The 24,715-nt window shown below is 35.5% G+C and overlaps 1 protein-coding gene and 1 non-coding gene across 2 annotated transcripts; one reads left to right on the top strand and one right to left on the bottom strand.

Moving 5' to 3' along the window:
* Positions 1 to 1,775: 1,775 nt before the first annotated feature.
* Positions 1,776 to 8,713, top strand: LOC123542032 (neurocan core protein-like). Its single transcript, XM_053531699.1, has 7 exons — positions 1,776 to 2,189; positions 2,640 to 2,750; positions 3,990 to 4,103; positions 4,482 to 4,660; positions 5,881 to 6,038; positions 7,191 to 7,369; positions 8,227 to 8,713. The coding sequence occupies exons 1-7, from the start codon at positions 1,790 to 1,792 to the stop codon at positions 8,265 to 8,267; spliced, it is 1,182 nt and encodes a 393-aa protein (XP_053387674.1). The 5' UTR covers positions 1,776 to 1,789; the 3' UTR covers positions 8,268 to 8,713.
* A 15,872-nt stretch (positions 8,714 to 24,585) lies between these two features.
* On the bottom strand, positions 24,586 to 24,657 carry Trnag-ucc (transfer RNA glycine (anticodon UCC)). Its single transcript has one exon. It is a non-coding gene; the product is annotated as a tRNA-Gly (tRNA).
* Between the last annotated feature and the right edge of the window lie 58 nt (positions 24,658 to 24,715).

The raw sequence follows: 24,715 nt of genomic DNA, 5'->3' as shown, positions 1-24,715 counted from the left end.
CCCTTTGTTTAAACTGTATTTATTTCCACAAATTGAATATAGATCTACAAACATGAATACTATATTTAAATTAACAAAGTTTAATAAAAAGACATAGATCTACATCAATCAAAATAGTACAAGCAAACAAACAAAGAAATATTTAATCAAATGGACTGGTTTTAAAAAGCTACTTAAAACTTATATGAATTCCGCTCCATAAGAAAAACCGAGGTTAGATGAAGAATAGTAACTAGGCTGTGTAAGTATGTGTATCATGTTGTGTTAATCGGAATATGAACATCCCTTCGGACAGTTCCTCACTGTAACTAGCCTGTTTGTAAAATGTACGGGGAATATCATCAACATTTCAAAAAGGTAACTACGATACAATAATATTATTCTAACACAAGTTAACCCGATTTATGTTCCCATTAATTCTCATCTGACCCTAGCTATTATTATAATAAACAAAGATGAATGTGTGTTGTACGTCACAATTATTACGTCATAGCTTCAAACATCGTAGCGGCGCGTTGGAAAAGAAACCATATAGAATGTTATATTAATAAAAGGAACAGCTATTTCTCATAGGCAAATAGCCTCTATTTGGTGAATATCTTCCAAGATATAAATAGAATCTACTTATCATTGATAACGTGTTAGAATCGCAATAATATCTCTCAAACAGTGGTTTTCTCTTCAGTAAAATCGTTGTTTATCGTTCAGATGTGCTGCATTCTCGTGTTATAGACTAATTCCTTTACATCTGAACTCCAAACAATGATTTTATTCGGTGACAAATCACTGTTTGGGATATATCACTTCGTAAAAAAAAAAAAAGAAAACTAAATGAGAAATAGAATCTAGATCTATAGCTGTTCCTTATAGATCTATATAACACTTGGAAATTAGACATTGATTAGACTCTACAACGGTTTGTGTATGCTCTTACAGACTGTTTCAAATATATACATATTCTAACCTCTCCCTCGAGGCAGGTCCCATACAAATATTGTTAACGCTTGTCCTGCTAAAATTCTAAATGCACTGATCAGTCAATTGGGACAGTGCCACTTATTATTCAAAAGTTACTGACTGAATAGCGAACAGTGCAGACCATGATCAGCCTGCAAGAACGTGCATCTGTGCTGGCCAGTCGCCTTCAGCAGGCTAAAGGTTAAAAATGTTGACGCGACTAAATATTACAAATCACCACATTTTTATAGTTTGATATCAGTGTATATCTGATGTACTTATGCTGGACTACGACCATTAATGTATCTCAATATTTTCCGGTCACTTCACTCGCTAAACCTATCGCATTGACAAATTGCATGTTAGCTACAGGACATTCTATATCGGATGTGAGTATCTGCAGATATATATTTTTCACACATACCTATACCATTTATATTGAAATGACATTACGTATATTCCTACTTTGCGCTTCGATTCTGAAAAAATAATGATTTTATATGATAAAAAAATGTTTTAAGATCAGCATTACAAGGCTCGTAGGGAAACGTTAGCCCAGTGGTCTTCGTGGTGAATATTTGGTCGGTGTTACATGTCATCTGGCAAGTTTTTGAAAAGGTTGTTGATATTAACCATGCATTCTATTTCATAATTCTGGAATTCAGTAAAATCTATTTCGACGAACTTTTAAACACACTATGGCAGGTTTTTGTTTAATACCCAGCTCGTAAAGTTTCTGTTAATAGTCATTTTTTTCCATTAACTTTTAAACTATGTAAAACTGATCAATAACTTTAATAAGAAACGGAAAGCCGCACTACAGTTCAGTTGAATGATGGGAGACAGGATCCTTGACTATCGCTATTATAACACGGATTTTACAAAAAGTAGCGAAGGACAAGATCGAATGTTAGCATTGCAAAGTGACAATATTCTTTTACCGGAAGTGCATCCATTATCAACCGGAAGTGGTAATATGTATGAGGAAACTGGGACGTTGGACGTTGATCATCCATATTCAAGCATATATGAGAGTACTAACGATACAAACGCTAAAGAGGAAAAGAAAACGAAAGTTTTACACATCACAAGATCTAAATTATACATAACTATAGCAATAGTTGTTGTGGTGGTGATTTTACTGGTTGTTGGAAGTGGATTACTCGGTTATTATGGATTTCCACGTGAAACAAAAGAAAATGAACAAGGTCGAGAATCAGTCGTACTAAAAGGTAAATTTAATACTTTATACATCATAGGAATTTGTATAAGTACATATATGTGCATTATTGACGAGTATATAGGTCTAAGCAGATGTGTGGCAAAATGAGATTTACGGCAAAAAGAGATTTCTGCCATTATATAAAAGATGAAAGAAAAAAGATGAACTTGTATCGAAAAGATGATGTGTAATCTAGTAGTTGAGGTGTCTGTCACTTTAACCGTGTCTCACAATTTCAGTTCACTTTGGGGTTTTGACCACATATATTAGTTTGACATAAACGTTTTTTGTCGTAGAGCTGTTATGGCTAGAAAGTGGTTCATTTTACCTTGAAGATTAAATTTGTTCACAATCGAGATAAAATAAATTAATACAAAGTATTTCGTTAAAAAAAGAGCATTACTACGTATAGAACATAATGTATTTAGAAATCATTCGCGACAATTTCTATATATTTCAGGTAATAACGGCTGTGAAGTATTTCTATGCAAAAATGGCAAGTGTTTAGAAGATGACGGTGTGTTAATTTGTTCATGTTTTCCCGGATTTGAAGGCGAGCACTGTGAACAGAGTAAGAGCTGAAGAAGCTATTCTCTCAGCAATAAATATTAATCCTTATACCCTGCTGCATTTCTGTAATGTACTTGTCCATCTTTTAGTTTCGACAGTACCATTAACTGTTAAAAAGGGGGTCCTTACCAAAACGATAGGGACTAGTGGCGAATAGTGCAGATCAAACAATCTACACCTGTCGCAAAGACAGAAACAATCGTGTCCAGCCTGATAAGGGTCAATGTTTTAATCTTTACCTGAACAAAACTTCTGTTTTATCTTGATACTTACGCCTTTTTTTTTAAATTTTAATGCGTTTGTGATATCTTTTACGGGCCGACAAAAAATAATCAAACAGAAATTTAATGCTGTATATAATTTAATGCGTCTTCATGTGCTACCAAGCATCTTCGTATGTCTTTGTTTAAAGATATCCAATGTCATCCTTTCACTAAATATTATCTTATAATGTTTATTCCATTTGAAGGAATTAAATATATAAAATGTTACTAAATATAGATGTAGCTACATTTCAGATTAAATGTCGTGCAGTAACACAGTCTATTGTTAAAATATAATCCAGTTTGTTTTTTCACATTTATACTGTGTTAAATTATGAATATAATAATGAGCCTTGCCATGAGAAAACCAACATAGTGGCTTTACGATCAGCATGGATCCAAACTAGCCTACGCATCCGCGCAGTCTGGTCAGGATCCATGCTGTTCGCTTTCAAAGTCTATTGCAATTAGAGAAACCGTTAGCGACCAGCATGGATCCTGACCAGACTGCGCGGATACGCAGGATGGTCTGGATCCATGATGGTCGCAAACCCGCTATATTGTTTTTCTCATGGTGCGGCTCATTTATATCTGAATGATGATTATCTTAGGCTTAAAAATTGTTTGTTTCCGGTACCCGGACCTACCCTAAATTTTTGGCCAAACCCTAAATGTTTTTTATGGCCTAGGAGAATTTCTTTCAACTTTTCAATAAAAAGTAGATTTAGCAAAACTTCACTTTTTATACTAAAACATGGTCAGTGATGTTAGAAATCAACTTACTGAATGCTCTAAATCAGGGTTTCCACAGAGTCTAAATGCATAACCCCCTTTTGTTACCAAAAAAAAAAAAGCCGAAAAGATCTACTGAAAAAAATAAATTACCGACCTACCTACCCTATTTTTTTAGCATGTTACCGGAGCAAACAAGTTTTTGTAAAGCCTTACCAGATCTACATACAATAAATTTTACTTAGATATTGACGAGTGTACTTCATCGCCTTGTGGAAACCACGGCTCTTGTATTGATGGAAACAACTCATACACATGTGTCTGTGAAGCGAACTACGAGGGACCGAATTGTTTAACAAGTATTAAAATATTATCCATTTAATTATTAATTATACAATTTCTTAAATTAAACTCTTGTTTTTGCGTATGTGCCACTTCCCCAAATTGTGTCAAATCTACATAATTGCGTTTGGCATTTTGTTTTTCAATATACCAACTTTATAGAAGACAAGGTGCATTTGCTATATGCCCCACAAATTAGCAAACTAACATACGTACCAATTAACTTTGATCATTTAGAAATTGAAATTTACAAATAAAGAAAAAGAAATTGGAAATTGGAAATATTTATCCGGAACATGTGATCTTAAAACATTGTAAGTGTAACAAGGTCGCAAAGTTTGTATTTTTGCATGAAAGTATTACTAGTAATTATAACTATTTTATTCTATCTTTAGAATGGACACTAGTTTTTCGTGGTACAGCGGGTGTTGGCAGTGACATATATCGTGTATGGGTAGACGGCGAAGATGTTACTACAAATGACGTCACTTGTATGTCGACTAACGTCACATCCTGCATTAAACATTACCGGAATCCAATTGTTGGCTCATGGAAAGCTTTGAGCATTTCAAAGGTAGTAGATCTATATCAAATAGGTCATTATATCAAATAAATAATAACGAGTAGGCCACTTGTTAGGCATTGAAATGCACACTAGATACAGAAATGAAATTAAAAGCAAGCATTTCAATAGCAAATTTTGTCCAGTTGTTCTTTAGCATATATACGACATGTATACGATCAAATAGCTTAAATAGAATACCATTTCCCTCAAAGAGCTTGATACAAGACTTTCTTAGGTTATGTATTTAAAAAGTAAATTTCACAGGAAATTATAAGCTTTGTATAAAACTACTCAGTGTGAACCGTTATCATTGTTAAAAATGCAAAAGGAGATGTATATTACGTAGGAACATTTGCAGACGTTATTCTATTGGAGCAAAAAAAAAAAAAACAACAACTGTCGTTTGTTTAAGAACTTCAACCAAAAGGCGCTAACAAATATTCAAACAAGTAGATGTAATAAATATATTCATTACTATTCATGCAAATGATACATTGTGCTGTTACATACACATCTTTAATATCCCTGTAGATACAACTTTTTATATTAGCAAATAATCAAGGCCTTCGAGTTGTTTATCGTCTAATTTACCACGGTTCAGAGTTCAGATGCGTAGGAATTGAACCACGAGGGCGTTAGCCCGAGTGGTTAAATACTGAAGCATCTGAACGATGAACCGTGGTAAATTAGACGATAAATAACAAGATGGCCTTGATTATTTTCATTCTGACATGCTCATTGATATATTTTAATAGATACTTATACTGGACTTCGTTTACGCGAGGAGTAATGTATCGAACGTCATGCGGCAATATGACGTCATAATTGACGTCATAATGCTCTCTTACCGGTCCGCGCGTCAACCGTTGTTTATCGCAGAATATATAGAGCTTGATTTTCTTCTTTGTTTAACTGGAAATCAAATCGAGCCATGTTAGAATGTTTAATATATTATGGTGATTAACGTTGTTTATGACGTCATTTTGATAAATGGTGTCTTGTTAAAAAGTTCATTAACGGCAGTGTTTTCAATTTTACTCAAGTTAAAGTATAGCTTTAAATCATTTATAAGTGTGGATGCATATGTGATACAAATAATTTTAGTCTTGTATCAAACTATATGCACTTGTTCTTCCTCGCGGCTTTACTGCGTTCCTCAAGTCGCGCAACATCTTCGCTGCAGAACTCCTTTAAATCTCATAAGTTATAACTATTGTATACACATACAGGTGAAACTTTCCTTTTACAACAACAACACAGAAATGGCGTATATTGTTTTCAACGCTACCGGAAGTGACATCACAACATGGTTTGCTTCTGAACGAATAGAAAAGTCGTCGTGGACAAACATGGCTTCAGAAAAATTTCAATTATTTTCAATCTTTGGGTTAGTTATTCAGTTTATAATATGAAATAAGGCAAAGACTAAAAGCGAGCTCAAAGAAATTGGATTTAGCTAAAAATATTATGCATTATTTATTTGTCACAAAGAAATTATTCACTACTCACAAGAATTCAGGAGAACTTTTTCACTTGAAGAAGTCTACATTTAGTGTCACCATACCTATAACAGTGAATGTCATTCGTTGCAATATTAACGGGAAGCCGGTGTCACGGTGACGTCATTATCGCGTTCCCTTTTCTTTCTGCCTATAATGACATTTTTTCCATTTTCTGGCCGATGCTTGATCTTTTAAATTAAAAAAATATTTTTTTTTCAAACAACTTGAAATCATTTTTTCATTATTGCTGAGTGATGAATATTTTTTAGCAACTGAATGAAGTTCTGTATTCACTCCGGAAAGAAGTACTTCCTGTGAGCACCTATCCGCTAGGGTGCGCTTTTTAAAAACTTCCGACGAAACTTTTCAAATCCATCACCAAGTGTGCAAGTATACTTGCGTTACCGTAAAGCTCGATTCTCGAGCAGGCCCTCTGGACCTGCTCTTCGAGCTCGCTATTAAAAGTAACTTCATGCCATTTAGCAAAGTAAAATATTTCCAGTGTATCTTTTGGTCTGTTGTATCTGCTATTTTACAATATTTGATAGATCTTAATAACTTTCTATGATACAGCACTATGTCCATTATTATTGGAGTCCATGATCTCAACTGAGAAGGAAACATGGAGCTAAAGTGCAATTGTCTTTGAGTCTTCCCCACTAAGTGAAGAGAAGTAATTGGCATATTAAGGTAATGATGTATCTGTAATGACAATCCCCAATTTCCGTACAATTGCGTATTCTGGATTGTTCTTTCAGCAGTCTTCAGACGCAAATATATAGCTCACACGTGCACGAGGAATGGTTTACATAGCATCCAGAGAATGCAGAGACACGTGATAGAACGGAAACTACCAGTTATCATAACGGATCCACTACATAAATGTTGTATAGCCCTATTTGATACCAAATATTGCGTTGAATTTCATATTTTTTTTTTCAGTTCTGTTCATTCGTTCTGCACAGATATGAACCGTAGAACTATGTTTCGTAGTCAATATACCGTATGTAATTCGTGTGATTGAATTTCTTCCACAGGAACGACCCCTGGAGGCGTTTCCTAATCAGCCGCAATCTTGGAAAGTGTTCCGATGATTCTATGTACACCGCAACAATTGTACCTCACCACTATGATTGTAACTACGACCAGCACAATACATATCCTCAGTTTTTATATTCAACATCAAACGGCTATGGATATCCCGAAACAATGAAAGGTTGTAATTGAGTTAATTTACGATAATTGTAACAAATATAAAAAGAGGGAATGCTACGCCTCATTTTAACGTGATTAGGGTCCGACAAGGAAATATTACACATTTTTCTCAAACTTTGCATTATCTTGAGGAGAAATATAATTTAAGCATAAAATACCTCTTAGGAGATATGTGATCTTTCAGATAGTATTCTGATATATATCTGCTTGTTATATAAATGAGCCGCACCATGAGAAAACCAACATAGTGGCTTTGCGACTAGCATGGATCCAGACCAGCCTACGCATCCGCGCAGTCTTATCAGGATCCATGCTGTTCGCTTTCAAAGCCTAATGAAATTAGAGAAACCTTCAGCGAACAGCATGGTCTCCTGATGCGGATGCGCAGGCTGGTCTGGAACCATGCTGGTCGCAAAACCAACTATGTTGGTTTTCTCATGGCGCGGCTCATATCTTCTTTACGTCAGGTGTCTGACCTGCAATGCATCGCTCCATGCTTAGGCGTGAACATGTAAATCAGCTTTAACAATTACCCTGCTAAATTTCTACAATGAACTGGTCCATCTTTCAACTGTTACAAGGGATATTTACCAAAAAGACACAGACTGAATGGCGAACATTGCAGATCTTGATCAGACTGCACGGAAGATCTAAACTGGTAGCAAAGGCAGAATCAGTCGTGTCCAGCATGATAAGGGTTAAGGCTGACGATCACAAAACATGCTTTATTTGGATTTCGGTGCTTAATTAAGTCACAATTTTACTCAAAACATTTCAAAATAGTTACTTTAATATTCTACAAGATACTAATGTATACTAATGTCATACATCAATGATAGAAATTGAATTTATTTTCAGGATTTGCAGCCGCTGACGTAATGGCGATATTCATACATTAATAAGGACTTTTTTTACACCAAACAGAAAGTGTCACATGTGAAGTAGTTCCAAAAAGTTCTAACAATGTTATACTATAGCATAACTGCTTTTGTCGAATGTCAGAAAAAAGATATTTTAACATGACTAGCAAGTACTTGAAGGCTATGATTTGACAAAAAAAAAACATCGGGTTGTCAGAGTTCGGAACATAGGTGTTATAATTCGGAACATAGAATTTATAACTAAATATTTCTAAACAAACTTGTAGGGATTGAAAAAAATGAACTTGAAAATCAAATATGTTTATCTGGAAGTCAGAAACAAGAAAATAAACATGTTCACCGTGTATTCATGAAACAAATGTGTATTCTCAATGTTACTACAGATGTGTGGTGTACTTGATAATATCAGCCTGACAGTCACATCAGTTATTGTAAAATGATTCTTGAACGGTTTTGATATGTAATGCAAGCATGCCAATAAAGAAATGGTATAATATTTCTATGTGATATTATCTCATGCAGAAAAAATAACATTTTGTGTTATTAAATTCAAAAGGAAGCTCCCTTAAGTACAACCACATTTTTGAGTCGGCTAAAGGCTGAAAGCCTTTTGACGAGTCCTTGCTGTTCAGCGATTCTCTAAATGGACCGAATAACACGTGAAGGGATGTAGTTCCATTAGATTTCTCAAACTTCAAACAGTTCACTGCATGAATGAAGTTAAGTTGTGTCAATTCCCTTTGCTATGACCAATATACGATGTAATCTGTCATATTTATGACTTGTAATTGTGCAATACTCGAATGTAACTCATTAAGCATAAATGTGCATTTTAAGAATTGCGCAGGCTTACAAAGCTTGGGTAACATCCAGCGAAAGACAAAAAATAGTTCCACAGGGCTCCAGATAAGATGCGTATTAGCGTAAATTACGTATAGAAATAATGCAAATACGCATGTCTAATAATTTCTAAGCGTATAAAAGCGTATATAAAATTACAGAAACGCACACGATGCTTTTTAAAAACAAAATCTGAATCGTCCGGATGCGTTAGGTAACAAAGCCGATCAGCCTTAATTCTCCCACATTGAACGTAAACACGCATCGTATGATTTCTATAAACTTTGCGTGGGTTGAATTTTGCAGTCAGTAAACGGATAAATTATCGGAAGAAGAAGCTCTTACTGGTTTGTTTAGTTACTACTGATATTAAAAATGATTTTAATTCTTATTTTTCGAGAAATAAACAAATCGGCGAAACATTAAATTGTATTTTCTTGTAGTTTCTGAAATCGAAAGTAGATCGTCTATGTTTAGCTGCTTTCACGAAACGAAACAACTTTTTTATGAAAAGATTTAAATAAGAGGTAATTTAACCGTAAACTTCAATGTCAGATACTGCCAATTGCTGCTAAATGTCTTCGTATCATCACAATTTGTAAAATATATTGTTGAAACTGGAGAAAAGACAAAGTGTAATCGTATCCAGATATAATATTTTGGGTAAATATCGAGCTGTGTTATGAAATTTTTTTTTAGAAAAAAACTAAAAACAAACTGAAACTGGTAGACTATACTGTCAGTGCATCAATCATTAGCCGACTCAGGCCCTTCAGGCCTTTGATTAGAGGTTGGATTGGATTTCTTTCGATAACGTTTTTCGTGTATAGATGGATTTACACATCACAAGATCCTTAGCAACAAAAACAAAATGTTCGCAGATGCGCACACTACTCTAGGTCAAGAGGACGTGGTCACAAGATCTAAACTACGTTAACGCTATATTACATTTAAATCTATTCGCAAGAACTTCGACACACAAACATAAACATATATACAAAAACATCACAAATACAATAAACAGCATTTCCAAAACATGCATTCCACACAAAGATGTCACAATCAGACCCAATGACCCACCCTGGTTTCCTCCAGACTTGAGAAAACCCATCAGAAAAGGCGTAGATACTACAGAACAGCACAACGCACAAACACGGAAAAATGATTGGTTGAAATTCAGAACACTTCGCAATAATATAACAAACATTATCAGACAATTTAAAGAACAACATATATGCACAAACTTGCAACTAATCCTTAAAAGAACACAACACTGTTCAAAATTCTGGTGGACCTGTCTTAAATCGTTCATCAAACCGTCAACTTCTTCTTCTATTTCTCCCCTTCAAGACGGCGATGCCATTGGCTAGGATGAAAACTCGAAAGCAGACATACTCAGTGGCTACTTAAGAGACCAAACCCTTCTTAGGGAGCCGGAGAACTTGGCACCTGCTCTATATGCTGACACGCACACTACTTCCAAAATGCCTCTTTTTGAAATATCTCCTGACGAAGTCATGCTCGTCTTGAAATCACTATCGCTTGGCAAAGCCGATAGTCCTGATTGTATGAACAACAGAATCCTTAAAGAGCTCTGTATTGAACTATCTTCACCTCTTGCAGATCTGTTTAATCAATCGCTAACGTCATCTGAATTTCCCGACTCTTGGAAGGAAGCTTTTGTCACACCAATTTTAAGGCTGGAGATCGATCTTTTCCATGAAACTATTGCCCTATCTCTCTTCTCTCTACGCTTGGAAATGTATTTGAAAGAAATGTTTTCAAACACTCCTTCAATTATCTTACATCTCAAAATCTCCTAACTACTCATCAGGTTTCATCCCAGGGGACTCGACCACAAATAAACTTACTTATCTGTATAACTTCTTCACAGAGGCCATTGATTCTGGCAAGGAAGTGAGAGCAGTCTTTTGTGACATTAGTAAAGCATTTGACTGAGTGTTGCTCAAGGGTCTGCTAATTAAACTTAAATGATTGGGCATAAGTGGTTCGCTACACTCCTAGTTCTCCTCTTATCTCTCTGGTCGAAGACATTCTGTGGTCATACCAGGAGCTCAATCCAAATGGAATATCACAGATGCCAGGTTACTGCACGGATCAATTTTAGGTCCCCTACTGTTCTTGACGTAAATAAATGACATTGTCAACGATATACAGGCCAACATCAATATCTATGCCGACGATACGAGTCTCTTTCTGGTAGTCGAGGATCCTCTCTTCGCTGCACGTACTCTAAACACTGATTTATTAACTATCTCAAATTTGACTAACTCTTGGTTGCTAAAATTTGACCCGAAGAAGACTGAAAAATTGAATTTTACCTGTAAAACTGTTACCGGGGACCACTCAAGCTTACAAATGAGCAACGATATTATCCAGGAGGTCACAAATCACAAGCATCTTGGCGTAGTTCTTTCCGCCGACTTGAAATTGTCACATCGACTACACTGTAAGGAAAGCTTACCAGCGCATAAATATGATGCGAAAACATAAACTTATCCTTGACCGTCATTCCCTCGAAATAATATGTACCTCTTTCATTCACCCAATTCTACAGTATGTTGACGTAGTTTTTGACAGTTGTTCTCTTAATTATGTCTGGTGCCACAAATTTAGTTTTAATTGCAAAACTCATGAGTGAAGTTGGATGGGAAACACTTGAATCTCCGCGCCAAAAACACAAGTTACTCTTGTGTTTCAAACTGACTCAAAACCTTCTTCCTCCACATCTGTCTGATTTGTGTCCTCAACCATTTCAAATCAAACATACAACCTCCGCAACCAAGATGACTTTGGAGTACCAAGAGCTCGAACAACTCTTCACTACAATTCCTTTTTGTCTTCTAAAACAGGAGCTTTCAACGACCTCCATGCTGATGTCCGTAACTCTCCGACTTTCTCTTTTTTTAAAAAGCACCTTTTCCAACCCTCAAATGTCCCCTCGTATTTTTACTATGGTAAACGTAAGACTCAGATAATGCACACCCATCTTCGAACTAACTACAGTTCACTATCAGACGATTTATATATAAAAAAAACCATCATTAATTCACCTCTCTGTGAATGCAGTCCGAGGGAGACTGCTCGTCACTTTTGATCCCCCGCCGATGAAATCGGGAAGTGGGTATTGAAATGGCGTTGTCCGTCCGTCAGTCCGTCCATCCGTCCGAGCCCACATTTGCATACTTAAAGCCCCGATCTCACTGTCACGGTTTGGTCTCCCGGTTTATCCCGGTTCGGTGGTCCGGGATAAACCTTGTTCAACCTTGTTGAACCTTCGTACAAACTTGACGATTCCGTGAACGTCCGGGTAGATCCTTGATAAACCTTGTAGAAACGGCATTTTTAAAATGGGGAACCACCGGGAACGACGGCCAAAACCGGCATATTCCCTGCAACATCGGCGCAATCCACCGTGTGTCTTCCGTGATATTCCGTAGTAATCCGGGGTCACTGGCAATCACTTTATACACGGTAGAGCTGCGGCGAACTCCGGCCCCGGGACGGCATAGCGCAGGCGAAGCACGGTATGGCCCCGTCTTGTACCGGTGGGGGTAGGGAAAGTTACGGTAAGCCCAGGTTTATTCGCCGGTTAACTCCCGGTTATAGCCGGAAAATTCCGGCAAACCACCGGTTGAGTCCGGTAGAATCCCGTTTCACGACGGACTGTCCGGATTTAATCAGGTGTGTGCCGGCTAATTCCGGTCACACGACGGTGACAGAAGGTACGTCGGTAACAGACGGTGAAGTTGCGGTGACATAAGATAAAATGATGGTTTATTTTATGCTAACTGATGAAATACTGTGTTTTATCAGTGAGATATAATCTATATCACTCACTGCATATCACTCACTGTAAATGCCGATCTACTGGTTCATTGTGTATAATTTTAAATTATTTGCTTAAAACAGGATGAAAATTGTAGTCGCACTTTGTTCTTTGTAGTTTATTTCTCGACTCAAATTATTTTATTTTTATTTATGAGAATTTCATAACGTTATGCAGCAAAAAAAAAATGGAACTTTATGTTGTGAGTCTTTCTAACGTCACAACACGTCTGACGTCATGTCTATTTACGCGCGTATGTTTTCTGCGCTGAGATTAAAGAAAAAGAAAATGTGTTTGTTTTTCGTGAATACGGAATATATCTAAGCTCGAAGTGAGAACATTTTCACATTTTCACATTTGAAATTTTCTCACTTCTCAGTGAAATAGGCCTATATTTCATATTCACTCAAAACAAACAAATATCTTCTATAAAGTATATAAAAATCCTATTTGGGGAGGGAGGCTTTTGCCTTCCAGCAGAGTCTTTGTCCGTTTGTCTCTGTGTTTGCCTCTCAGTAGAGTCGTCTTCAACTTAACTTCCCACTGGTGGCAAATTTCTGGCAGGTTTCTTGGTCTTCGGCATTATGTTTGGCTTCAGGTAACTACAAGATAACTTTTGATCGACGTGCGTCCTGTTTTATAAGCTACCGAGAAAGCACCGGTAGGCGCCGGTGTGTCACCGGATCACAGCCGGGCTGTGACGGAATGCTACCTGCGGTCATCGGGGCACTACCGGCTACGACCCGGGTCACTCGGGATTACACCGGGATCAATCGGGTTTACGCTGGACAATCACCGTGGATATCCGGTGTCAGACCGGAACTAAACCGGGATCAAAGTGTAGATTCTGCTTCATTATCGGAGATTTACCGGGACAAGGTCGGGAATATGAGATCCAACTAAATATTTGCAAAAAAATGTCACGGTTCGTCCAGGTATACCGGCTAATGTTTACCGGGAGGAACCGGGGCCGTCACCAGGAATGTGAGATCGGGGCTTAAGTGGCTATAGGAACTGTAATTTTTTTATGTCATTCATTCCGTAAGGCTTTTATGTGGCTATTTTTCTTTTACTTGGCTAAACGAACAATAGAGAGAACAAAAGAGCAGCCACGAGTTATTGCCATTGATTTAATGAAAAATGCCCCAAAATGTCCGTCCACAGCCATTTCTCAGTAACTATCAGGTAGAATATCATAAAATTGAAATAAACATGCACCAACATACTGGAATGATGCCCATTAAGATTTCTTTTTGGATTGGTCAATTTCCCTTGGGGTTATTGCCCTTGATTTAATGAAAAACCCACGTCTGCAGCCATTCCTCAGTAACAAGCTGGTAGAATTTCATGAAACTTGAAATAAATAAATGAACCAACATACTTCGATCATGTCTGTCTTTTTTTTTCAATTGGTAAATTTTCCCTTTAATTGTTTAAAAATCTACAGATTTGTACTTAACAAACCAACCAATTGGTAGAATTTCATAAAACTTCTTTCATGCTTTTCCATGAACATTTATTATAAACATGTGAAGTTTTATACCCACACCTGGTCACCACCTTGCCTTGGTCACACCCCCTCCCCCTTCCCCCAACCCCCTCCCCCCAAAAAGTCATTCCTTTTAAAAAAAATTTCAAACCTTCCATGAAAATTTATTAGCATGCAAAGTTGTACCGTTCTCCCACCTCACTCTCCACTCAATCTTGCCAACCACCCCGATCATGCATCCCCGTCCCCCACACAGGTTTTTTTTGTTTTTTTTTTGTTTTTTTTTTAATTTTTAATTTTCCATCAATATTTATAATCAACACGTGAAATTTTGTACCCTCACCCGGTCCCCCCAGCTGCCCCCCCCCCCCCCCCCCCCCCCCCCCCCCCCCCCCCCCCCCTCCACACACACACACAAAGCATTCATTTTCTGTTAAAATCATTTTGACGAATGAAATTATTTGCTTCTTAGTAACATCCTTAAATTTTTGCCGGATATTTTTTTTTTTTGCCATTCCTCACCCCAAGCTCTTTCGGCGTGGGATACCAATTCATCGAATTTGTTTGTTTTTTTCTCGAGTAATTTTTCGAGTTTTTCTCTTTATCAGAACTTGCCTCCAGATTTGGTAAATGGAATTCGCATTCACTGTCAAGTCTCTTTGAAAACTACCCTCTTTGGTACATAGAACTCTCTGACAAGGCAAATGAACAGATCTTTCTGAGTGTTCACAGATATATTGAAAAATCAAATCCCTTCAACTGATCCTTTAAATGCAAATATGTAAAGACTACCTTCGCGTTACCAAACACTCGGTCGGCCCCCACCCTCTCTTACTTTTTACCAGTCTAACCAACATTTCCTTGTATCTTTCATCTTCCCTTACTAATTTTTGCTATTTGTTCTTTCTGTTTTTTGTTTCTAAATTTTAAATATTTATATTCGTCAGAAATCTTCTATTAACTGAACGTCTCTGATGTTTGTTTCGCGGTGTGACCTTTTTGAGAGGTAACTGAAGTTCTAGTCCTAAATGTAAGACATGACATAACTCATATCACTTTATAAGTTCATTTTTATTGATATTTCACTTTTTTTGGACATGTTATGTCAGGTCATAACGTTGAACTGAAATAACGTATAGCACAAAAATCGCTTCAGATTTGAATTTTGACCTGAAGGTTTTTAACGACTTTCTGGCAAAAATGATTGAAATTTTCAGATTGAGTGTGAAGAATAATCATAAATGTGCTTAATGGCAGCAATTAAAGGATATATTTTACCTTATTTGTTTCTAATTATCCGATTAATTAATCTAGTACCGAGTCTGTTGAAAATTTTGAATAGTGGCATGGAAATAAATGAGGGTATTCGAGATGTGAACATGATTTGCATATCAGAACCAGTTTTTTTTTTTCAACGAAAGTTACCTTTTCTCTACCCAATTCACAGAAACTTTAAATATCAAAAATCGTTCTATTTTCAGAAGAGACATTTAAAATTTGTTGGAATACAAATCGAATTTATGATGAAAATAAATCAAAATTAAAATGAAAATATTTGGCCGGAAATATTTTTTCGTCAACTGCCGCTCAAATTTAATTGGTACTTTCAATTTCGAAAAAGATGGTGGCACGTCAAATATAAACATTCGATGTCAAAAAAAAAATGAAGCGACATTTCGTGGATAGTAATGGATTGGAAATCGTTTTAACCAGAATTGAAGCAAAGGTATTTTAGTTCCATCTAAGTACAAAGTTTACCGACTGTATAACGTTTTAGAAATTGAATTCATGCTATACTTCTTTCATAGTCTTCGTTTAGATGTCGAAAAAATGCTTTGAAAGTAGAAATGTAAAATGTCAGAATTTAAATGTTGAACGGCAAATGACAACTTTTTTTTCACGTCTAATTATTTGGACGAACTGAAGTTCTAGCCTTTTACTTCTATCATGGTTTCCTGGTTGTCTTTTGTTAGACGTTGGTAATCTGTTTCTTCGTTTAGTTTTGAAACAAGAAATATTGACTTTTTTGTTGTCATTTTGAAATCCTAGGGTACAAAAAGAAAAGCATCATGTAAAAGTAAAGATAAGAGAACCCAGTTTAAATAATAAACTGATATAACGCAGCAGCTATCAATCTGACTAAAGCACATGATCTTGTAAACGAAGATCCGAGAATGACCAATTCACATTCGTCTTCTGTAAATTTGGATTTCCAATATTGCTATTTTTATTTTCGCAAATCTATGTTTATTTGAACCAATCAGACGACTTGTTCGGATGTCAAAGAGTAAGAAAGTCAATCTAAGGCTCGAACCCGGGACCTCTCGCTTACAGATCAAGTGGCCTACCTACTGAGTTAACCGGCTATCTGTCATAGTACGACATAAGAATTGTAAATATCAAAAATCACGGCTAAGTATAGAGGACGGATTACACCAAACCGGAAGTGACTACTCAGTGTTACATGTGAAGTAGTCCAAAATGTAGTAGGCTGATCACTACCAAATAGAATGTAAGCCTCCGCAGGTCTATCACAAGTAGTCCAATATAAATAGTACTGATCTTTTTTCCTTTCCTAGTGCATTTTCTCGGCATCAACGTGCTTACTTTTACCCTACCGGGTTTCAGTATGTATCACTTTACATTCTATTGAAATCGGCATGTTCCTATCGCATGCTAGGTAAAAATGGCGGCGTAAGAATTTAATGACCAGTAAAGAGAAATTGAAAGAAGCGAAAAGTAGTAAATTCATAAATGATGTCGCGACAGCTATTTTTAAGAAAATTGGGACCGCTAGCATACCTTACTGAAAAAGCCATAAAACCTTGAAAATTGTTTGTATCAAACTGAAACTGGTATTTTTTCCATGCTTTTATGTAACTGGTACAATTTAAGTGAAAATAACACTTTTTAATAAGGACATTTTTCCTTTATATAATATATATATATAGGACGAATTACACCAAACCGGAAGTGACTACTCAGTGTTACATGTGAAGTAGTCCAAAATATAGTTGCATGCTATGGATGAAATCTGGTATAATGAATGACATGAGGAGGTGACAGTTATATTTTCGGCTTAGTTTAATTGCTTATTGTATTGAGAAAAGATTTAGACCATGTCATTGTAAATTCCTGGAATAAGTGTTATTCTTTGCGAAAAATGTCTACCTACGCGTAATTTCTAAACGGCTGTTTTCATGGGGGCATTTTTAGAAGGTGATGTTTCTCAAAACAGATTATTTTTCTTATATACAACATAACATGTCAATACTTTTCTATTTTTGATAAGAAGACATGTCATACTAAATGACCATATATGGCTTTCATATCATTGAAATGCTCAAAAGTGCTGAAAATGAGGTCTGAATATGTTATTGTTAATATGAAATAAATAAGGAATTGAATTGGTAGAATGTAACCTATAAGTTGAGCAGTGGTAAAAATTGAAACTTGTTTAGATGTGACTGTAAATAGGCTAGTTTGGTCAGATTATGATAGAAAATGACAATTTCAGTGCAATTTAGCAGAGAAAAAGTAGAAAAACTAAAAATATTTCAACTTCACTGTTTTGGGTGTTTTTTTTTCCAAAAATGCATATTTACTGACTAAATATTGCTAAATTTTAGGTGTCAGGGGTGAGTTTGGGTGATGTTTCTCAGAACAGATTATATACAACATAACAGGTCAGTATTTTTCTATTTTTGATAAGAAGACATGTCATACTAAATGACCATATATGGCTTTCATATCATTGAAATGCTCTAAAGTGCTGAAAATGAGGTCTGAATATTTTATTGTTAATATGAAATAAATAAGGAATTGAATTGGTAGAATGTAACCTATAAATTTTCAAAATGTTGTAAGTTAAGCTCTGATTGGCTAGCGAAAGGGTCGTCAGAACGAGGCTATGAATAGCTCGTTCTAGGATCCTAAACTGAAAGACTTGTCTTTCATTCTTATCCTTTCCTGTTTTGTCTTCACTACAGTATGTCATACGTATATAAATATATGTACTTTTTTTTGGGAATAAATATGTTTAAACTAAACTGATTACGGCGTAGCGTAATAGATGTACTTTAGTCAGATTGCAGCAGCTATATACACCATATTGTTATGATAGCCTACGGATAAATGTCTATACGTATCATTTCTTGTAGTGTACATTTGTCATTATGGTAAGCCGTAAGGTATCTATTGTAAAAATCTAATAGGGTCAGACATTAATCAAATATTCAATATAATCCATTGACTTGAGGGGAAAATGAATGTTAAAGAGCTCTTTCGTGCGTTAATATTAAAAACATACAATACGGAGCAAAATTTATATGCAATTATTACGATAAGTACATGCATTTAGTTAGATTAATTAACATAATTATGGTTCAAAAACATATAATTTATTTTCAAAATTTCAACAGTCACACACACACACACAAAAAAAACAAAAAAAACAACAACAAAAAAACAACATTGTTATTAAACATCCATGATCTATTTCTTTCTTGTGTCAAGGTGGTGTAATGGTCGCACCCCAGTCAAAATCTCTAGAAATGAAAGCACGGGTAAGCAAAAAGTCCAGAACGGTCACCAACTGAATCGGACACACTGTAATGCGTTGCATTTGTATCCACCGCCCCTTTTGGTCGATGTTTTCATATATGCCAACGATGACAATTCACTGATTGCAAGAAAATGGTTCTTGTTTGATAGTGTCATACTTGCGCTATTATGCAAACATAATTAGGAGTTGTTTCAACTTGTGCAAAAGTTCTACAACGAAATTATACAATATCAGCAGTTCCTCATCAAACTATACAGAAGTGTTTAAATTAATGGCAAAGAACTAAACTGAACAAGTGGTTGCAACAGAGAGAGAGAGAGAGAGTACATATGTGGGCTCCTGTCTCACAGTTAAACGTGTAAAAAGTAGGTAAAACTCGTTACAAAACTTACCGATTACATTAACCCGGCCATATTTATCCATAGTTCATGTGACGAATCCTCTACCGTCGCAACGTTGGAGCCGCCGTATCTGCGTAAGCTGTGGCCAGTGTGTGGACGCCCATTATAAAAAACTCGAGTGGTGAGGTTTCAATTTTTGTAATCAGTCTGACAAAAAAGCAAAATGCCCTATCACTTGCACTTGTCGATTTTTCTGAGTAATCTGAAGTTACTAAAAATCAAGCGCAGCCATCTACTACAACTCTCAAACTCCAACGCAGTGATCTCAATGAGCGAAGCGGCAAGGGAGATCACTGCGTTGGAGTTTGCTACAACTCTTTGTCAGAGCGCGGAATTTTAAAATCTGGCTTTTCAAGCTAGACAATTAGTTTTTTTGTGATCAATCATCCTAAAATCAGTTACAGTTACATCAGTCTGTTTATAACTTTCAAAGTTGTTGAAACCTAAAATATGCGCATTGGATAAAGGGTTCTTAGCAACTAAGATATCGGCCTGTATTTTCCGAAGTTACCTTGGGCTGAAGATATCATTGAGTGACGATAGCACTTCACCATTTGTGGACAGAAAGAAGAATTGTCTCTTTGCTAGAGTTAAATTTTAGTAATGATATGTCGAGGCGATTTCATAGGGAACATCATTCATGTTTTTTTGGGGTGACAGACCCGGCAAAATAATTTATCAAACTGAATCTCGGGCATTTTGTGTGTTGAGTTTTACACAGCAGTTTTAGGCTGGGTGGTTGATATGTTTATAATTCTTTCTTTGTCAACAGGATCAGTGGAAGTGAGACCCTTGTCTTTCAGATGTGCTACACCTTTGTTTTATGCCTTATCATGCGAAATGTATTAATAAATGTTTTGTTACTGCCTGACCGGGAGCCGCCATAAAAAATAACAGAATCCTGTTATGACCAATAAGCAAGTCTTAATGAATGCTGTACCTAAGAGCATATATGTATAAAACTACTTAAATGTGTATAACCAAGCAGCAGGTCTGGGCTAGTCAGATGAATGTGGAAAGAAACACTCCTTAATTCTAGGGCGGCGGGCATGTTGAACAATTCTCCTCTTTGGCGATCTTATCAGTACATCTACGGCACATACTCTGATAAGCCATCTGACAGTGCAACTGATAAATCCTATAATATTGACTTATATAGGAAAATGATACATTTACCATAGAAAATGTCATAAATTACACATTTCTATTTATTCTATTATACCATCCCTGATATTTCCTTAAAAAACAATTCAATACCGTTACGATGGTATATTTTTCTTCAAAATAAGTCAGTATTTGGTTGCTTCTAAATTCGTTTGAAAAAAGTCTCTCAAATTCAATATACTCCCTATATATATTTGGCAGAATTACACGATAACCCTGTTTTTACTGATTATTTTTTATGGAAATATTAAAGTTAAATTTCCATCCCTGATATATTTGGAAAGTTCCCGCCATGCACATTCTAGACATATATTTTATTATAAAATAAGTTATTTCTTTCTTGCTTCTAAATTAGTTTAAAAACAGAGTTTCAACGCTTTCTGTGTATTGACAAAAACGTGCTAAGTTTTACGATAAGATAGAGCCGTATCGGAATAGTTATTTAACAGTTTAGCATGATTTTTAGGTGCGTTCCGTCTGACAAATGTTCTTTTAAAAGTTTTTTTCTTTTTAAAGTTTTTGTGGCATTTTCCTTTGAAAATACTGAGATATGTTTTTAAAAATTCGAAAATAAAAGTGAAAGCAGCTCTTTAGTTGCATTACTGTAATAACCAAAATAATAATACAATACATCTATTATGACTTATTTTGACAAAATGACTGGGTGTTTCAGTAAATATGCCTTAAATCAGTGTACGCAGAAATTAAATTATGTTAACTATATTCTAAAGGGACACGTATGTTGCCATCCGAATCACGGCATGTATGAATGAAAGGTATAAATAACATCGTGACACGTGCCGATGTATGACATAAGTATTTGAATTTAAATGCGTGATTTATGTCAAAGTAGCGGATTGTATCAGTGAATTAGATATAAAAGAAAATTGACAAGATATTGGCTATGATTTGTAGGGTTTTTTTTATACGCACCTTGTAAAATGTTTCAATAATTAAATGGAATAACCAGTTGTAAAAAAATCTCGCAAAGAAAGAATTGAAATGTTCCTACATTTTTTCGAAACCTAAATGGCTATAATTTTTGACAATGTAGTACTAAACTTAAATGCCTTTCAAAGAATTAATATGAGATTACAAAATTGATAGCAGTTTTCTAGTGCGTGCCGTTTTACGCCAAAAAAGATGTTTATCTCTTAATTAGATGTAATTAACAGTGGACAGATGCACATGTGTTTCATAATGAATGGAGAATCGACAACTAATAATTACCACCTGTGTTCATTTGGGCCAACAGTTTAGGTTTTATTATTTTTTCATGTTTTACCTTTTATTAAAAATAATAAGTAACAAGGAAAGAAAATAATTCTCAAATTAAACTATATAGTATAATTACGTATTGCCCGTAAGTATTGACCTGGCACACATGAATATTCCGTATGTTTTCGTAAATAAATTTTCGGTGTCCGAACCTAAACAACGATTTTACTATTGAAATGCCAATTATATACCATCATGTATCATGTGCAGATATCACTGTGCGGACAAAGCGTTTTGCCACTAACCGCAGGGTTGTGTGTTCGAGTCATCTGTCTGACAATTTTTTTTTTATTTTTTTTTTCTGTAAAAGACGGAAAACGTGTCACATCATGATTTATCAACGAAAAACCCTACTATGGTGACCATTCTTCTATGTACTTAAAACCGTTCTACAAAATGTCGTTTAAAATCTTCAGGACCGGGCAAACATTCATAAAATAACATAACTATAGATACAAATACAAGCACAAGGAATTATATTTTATATTTCATAGTAAAAACATTTAAAACAGCAAATTCTAATGTGTGTCCATAACATAAAGTTTGTCAGTAATTAAGTTTTAAAGCAATTTGAAAAAGAAAATGAAAAACCCGCCAGTGAAATGACCATGGAAGAACTTAAAACAGGACTGAAATCACTAGGAATCACTACAAAAATTACTCCGCAAATCTACTGATGCTTATTGATAAGTGTGTGTTAAGATGATGCAAAGATAAGGACTCTGAAATTAAGGGGAATGGTGTTGGAGATGATAAACAGATGTGCAGATATTGTATATAACGTACCTAATTCAATATTATCAAATTTCATATGTTTTATCATAGCTGCATGCGTACATTTAAAACAGAGTAAGCCATTCATCCATACATTATACACATGTATACTTTGATTTGTTTGAATACCAATACATGATATTATTAAAAGATGTGCAATGAAATTATTGAACAGATTTGGTAAACTTGATAGATTTATCCGCTTGTCATTCAGTCTGAAGAATACATCAATTATTCAAAAAAAAAAAAAAAATCTGATTTCTGATCTGATAATAAATACTATCACAAAACATATCACTATCTTGTATTGAAATGTTTTCCTCTCGTACAGTTTAAATACTTTTGTTGGATTAAAATTTCAGATCAGAAATCTATAAATCTATAAAACGAATAAATTTCTAATGAAACACTTGCATAGATCTAAAAGTATCCATTGTTTCGTGCAAAGCACAGAAAATAAATTGCTAAAATATTTTGTTTAAAGAAAAACATCAGTCACAACATTCACATTCCGAATAAAGAATGCTATTCATAAATATTAATTGAATGTTTATAGACAATCAAGCATGTAAGAGATGATGTCTTGTTACTTGATCACTGTTTGAGATAAGAGTTATCAAAGCGCTAAGGGGAGAAAACGCTAACAGCGAAACTGACTTAATCGTAGTATTTGCACACTTCCTTCCCCTGATAAGTGAGGAAAATTTCTCAGTATGGCGGCCAAGGGCATAGCGCCCTTTACGCACAGTACGTGCATGCGTAAAGTAAAAAATTCCAGGTATATTTGTTCGAAATACTGACCTTTTAAATGTCCGAGGTTCCCTAGAATTATATTCCACAAATGATTCAGAATGCGCAGTTTTTATTTAAGTCTCCAAAATTTCCCGGGGAGCCTTTAAGCTGTTAAAATGTTCGAAATGTTTACCTTTTAAATGTCTGAAGTCCCCATGAATTATATGCAACAAAAGGCGTCAAAATGCACCGTTTTTTATTTAAGTCTCCAAAATTCCCGGGAAGGCCTAACACCTACCAGCGGGATGGGAAACCCCCTTCCCCACCCTTCCCTTCGTGCCTCGTTTCTGATTTGGATAATGTATATTTGATGTATATTGAAATAATTTATCATGTTAAAAAAGTCTTCATGCAGTTTTTTATTTCTTTATTTTCTTTCTTTCTTTCTTTCTTTTTCTTTCTTTCTTTCTTTCTTTCTTTATTTATTATTTTTTTGGAACTCAAATTTGTTCTTCAGGGACTCAGATGCCCGGGAGGTCGAAGTCACCAATTCAACATAAAAAAACAACAACTTTTTTTAGGAGTTTCAGATAAGGGTACAGCAACTCTGAAAGTATGCCTATATTTCAGAAACCATTCTGGAGGACTTTATTCTTTGAGGTGTTGCGAACAGTCTTAGTAAGACAAAGGTAAACTTTATTAGCAAGCCTCGCACTATTCTATTATCCCGAAGTTCTTGATACATAACCTTTAGCCTGCTGGTGGCAAATGCAGACCAAGATCAGCTGATCATGGTCTGCGCTGTTCGCTATTCAGTCAGTAATTTTTCAGTGAACTTCCCTTTGGATAATTAATGGTAGATCTATTGCCCAAATTGAATGATGGGCCTGTCCATTTAGAAAAATTGATCAGGCTAAAGGTTAAAATTATCTCGAAAATCAGATTTAAGCCAACTTTCTGTAAACCATGATATAGGGTTAACCTTTTTATGGAAAATGCTCTTGAAATCAAATTGAGTACAACATTTCAATGTTGTACCCGTTTAAGTCTGCGGATACCAAAAGGATATTAGGTGTATGTCACGGATTTATGTCGTCACGGACATCACGGAATTCAAGATTGCCACGGGTTTTAGGTGATCCCAAAGCAGGTAAAAATGTATAAGAAAAACAATTGACACATCTTCCTTGCTTTTAAATAAAAAAAAATAATGCAAAATATTACCCAAAATAAATAAAAGTATGTGCATCGGCCGGGAATCGAACCCGGATCGACTGCTTGGAAGGCAACCATGCTGACCTTTACACCACCGATGCTTCTTGATTTTTTTTTTAGAAATTAATACATATATGTAATATAAATGCAAGTTTTTTT

This window comes from Mercenaria mercenaria, chromosome 19 (assembly GCF_021730395.1).
Source record: "Mercenaria mercenaria strain notata chromosome 19, MADL_Memer_1, whole genome shotgun sequence".
Lineage (NCBI taxonomy): Eukaryota > Metazoa > Mollusca > Bivalvia > Venerida > Veneridae > Mercenaria > Mercenaria mercenaria.
Note: the sequence above shows the minus strand (reverse complement) of the source record. Positions and strands in the feature narration are given on the sequence as shown.

Excerpts from the sequence above, each read along its gene's own strand:
- LOC123542032 (XM_053531699.1), top strand. The coding sequence starts at position 1,790 with ATGATGGGAGACAGGATCCTTGACTATCGCTATTATAACACGGATTTT. Across the intron at positions 4,104-4,481 it reads GGGACCGAATTGTTTAACAA|AATGGACACTAGTTTTTCGT; the intron begins GTATTAAAATAT and ends TTCTATCTTTAG. Across the intron at positions 7,370-8,226 it reads ATATCCCGAAACAATGAAAG|GATTTGCAGCCGCTGACGTA; the intron begins GTTGTAATTGAG and ends ATTTATTTTCAG.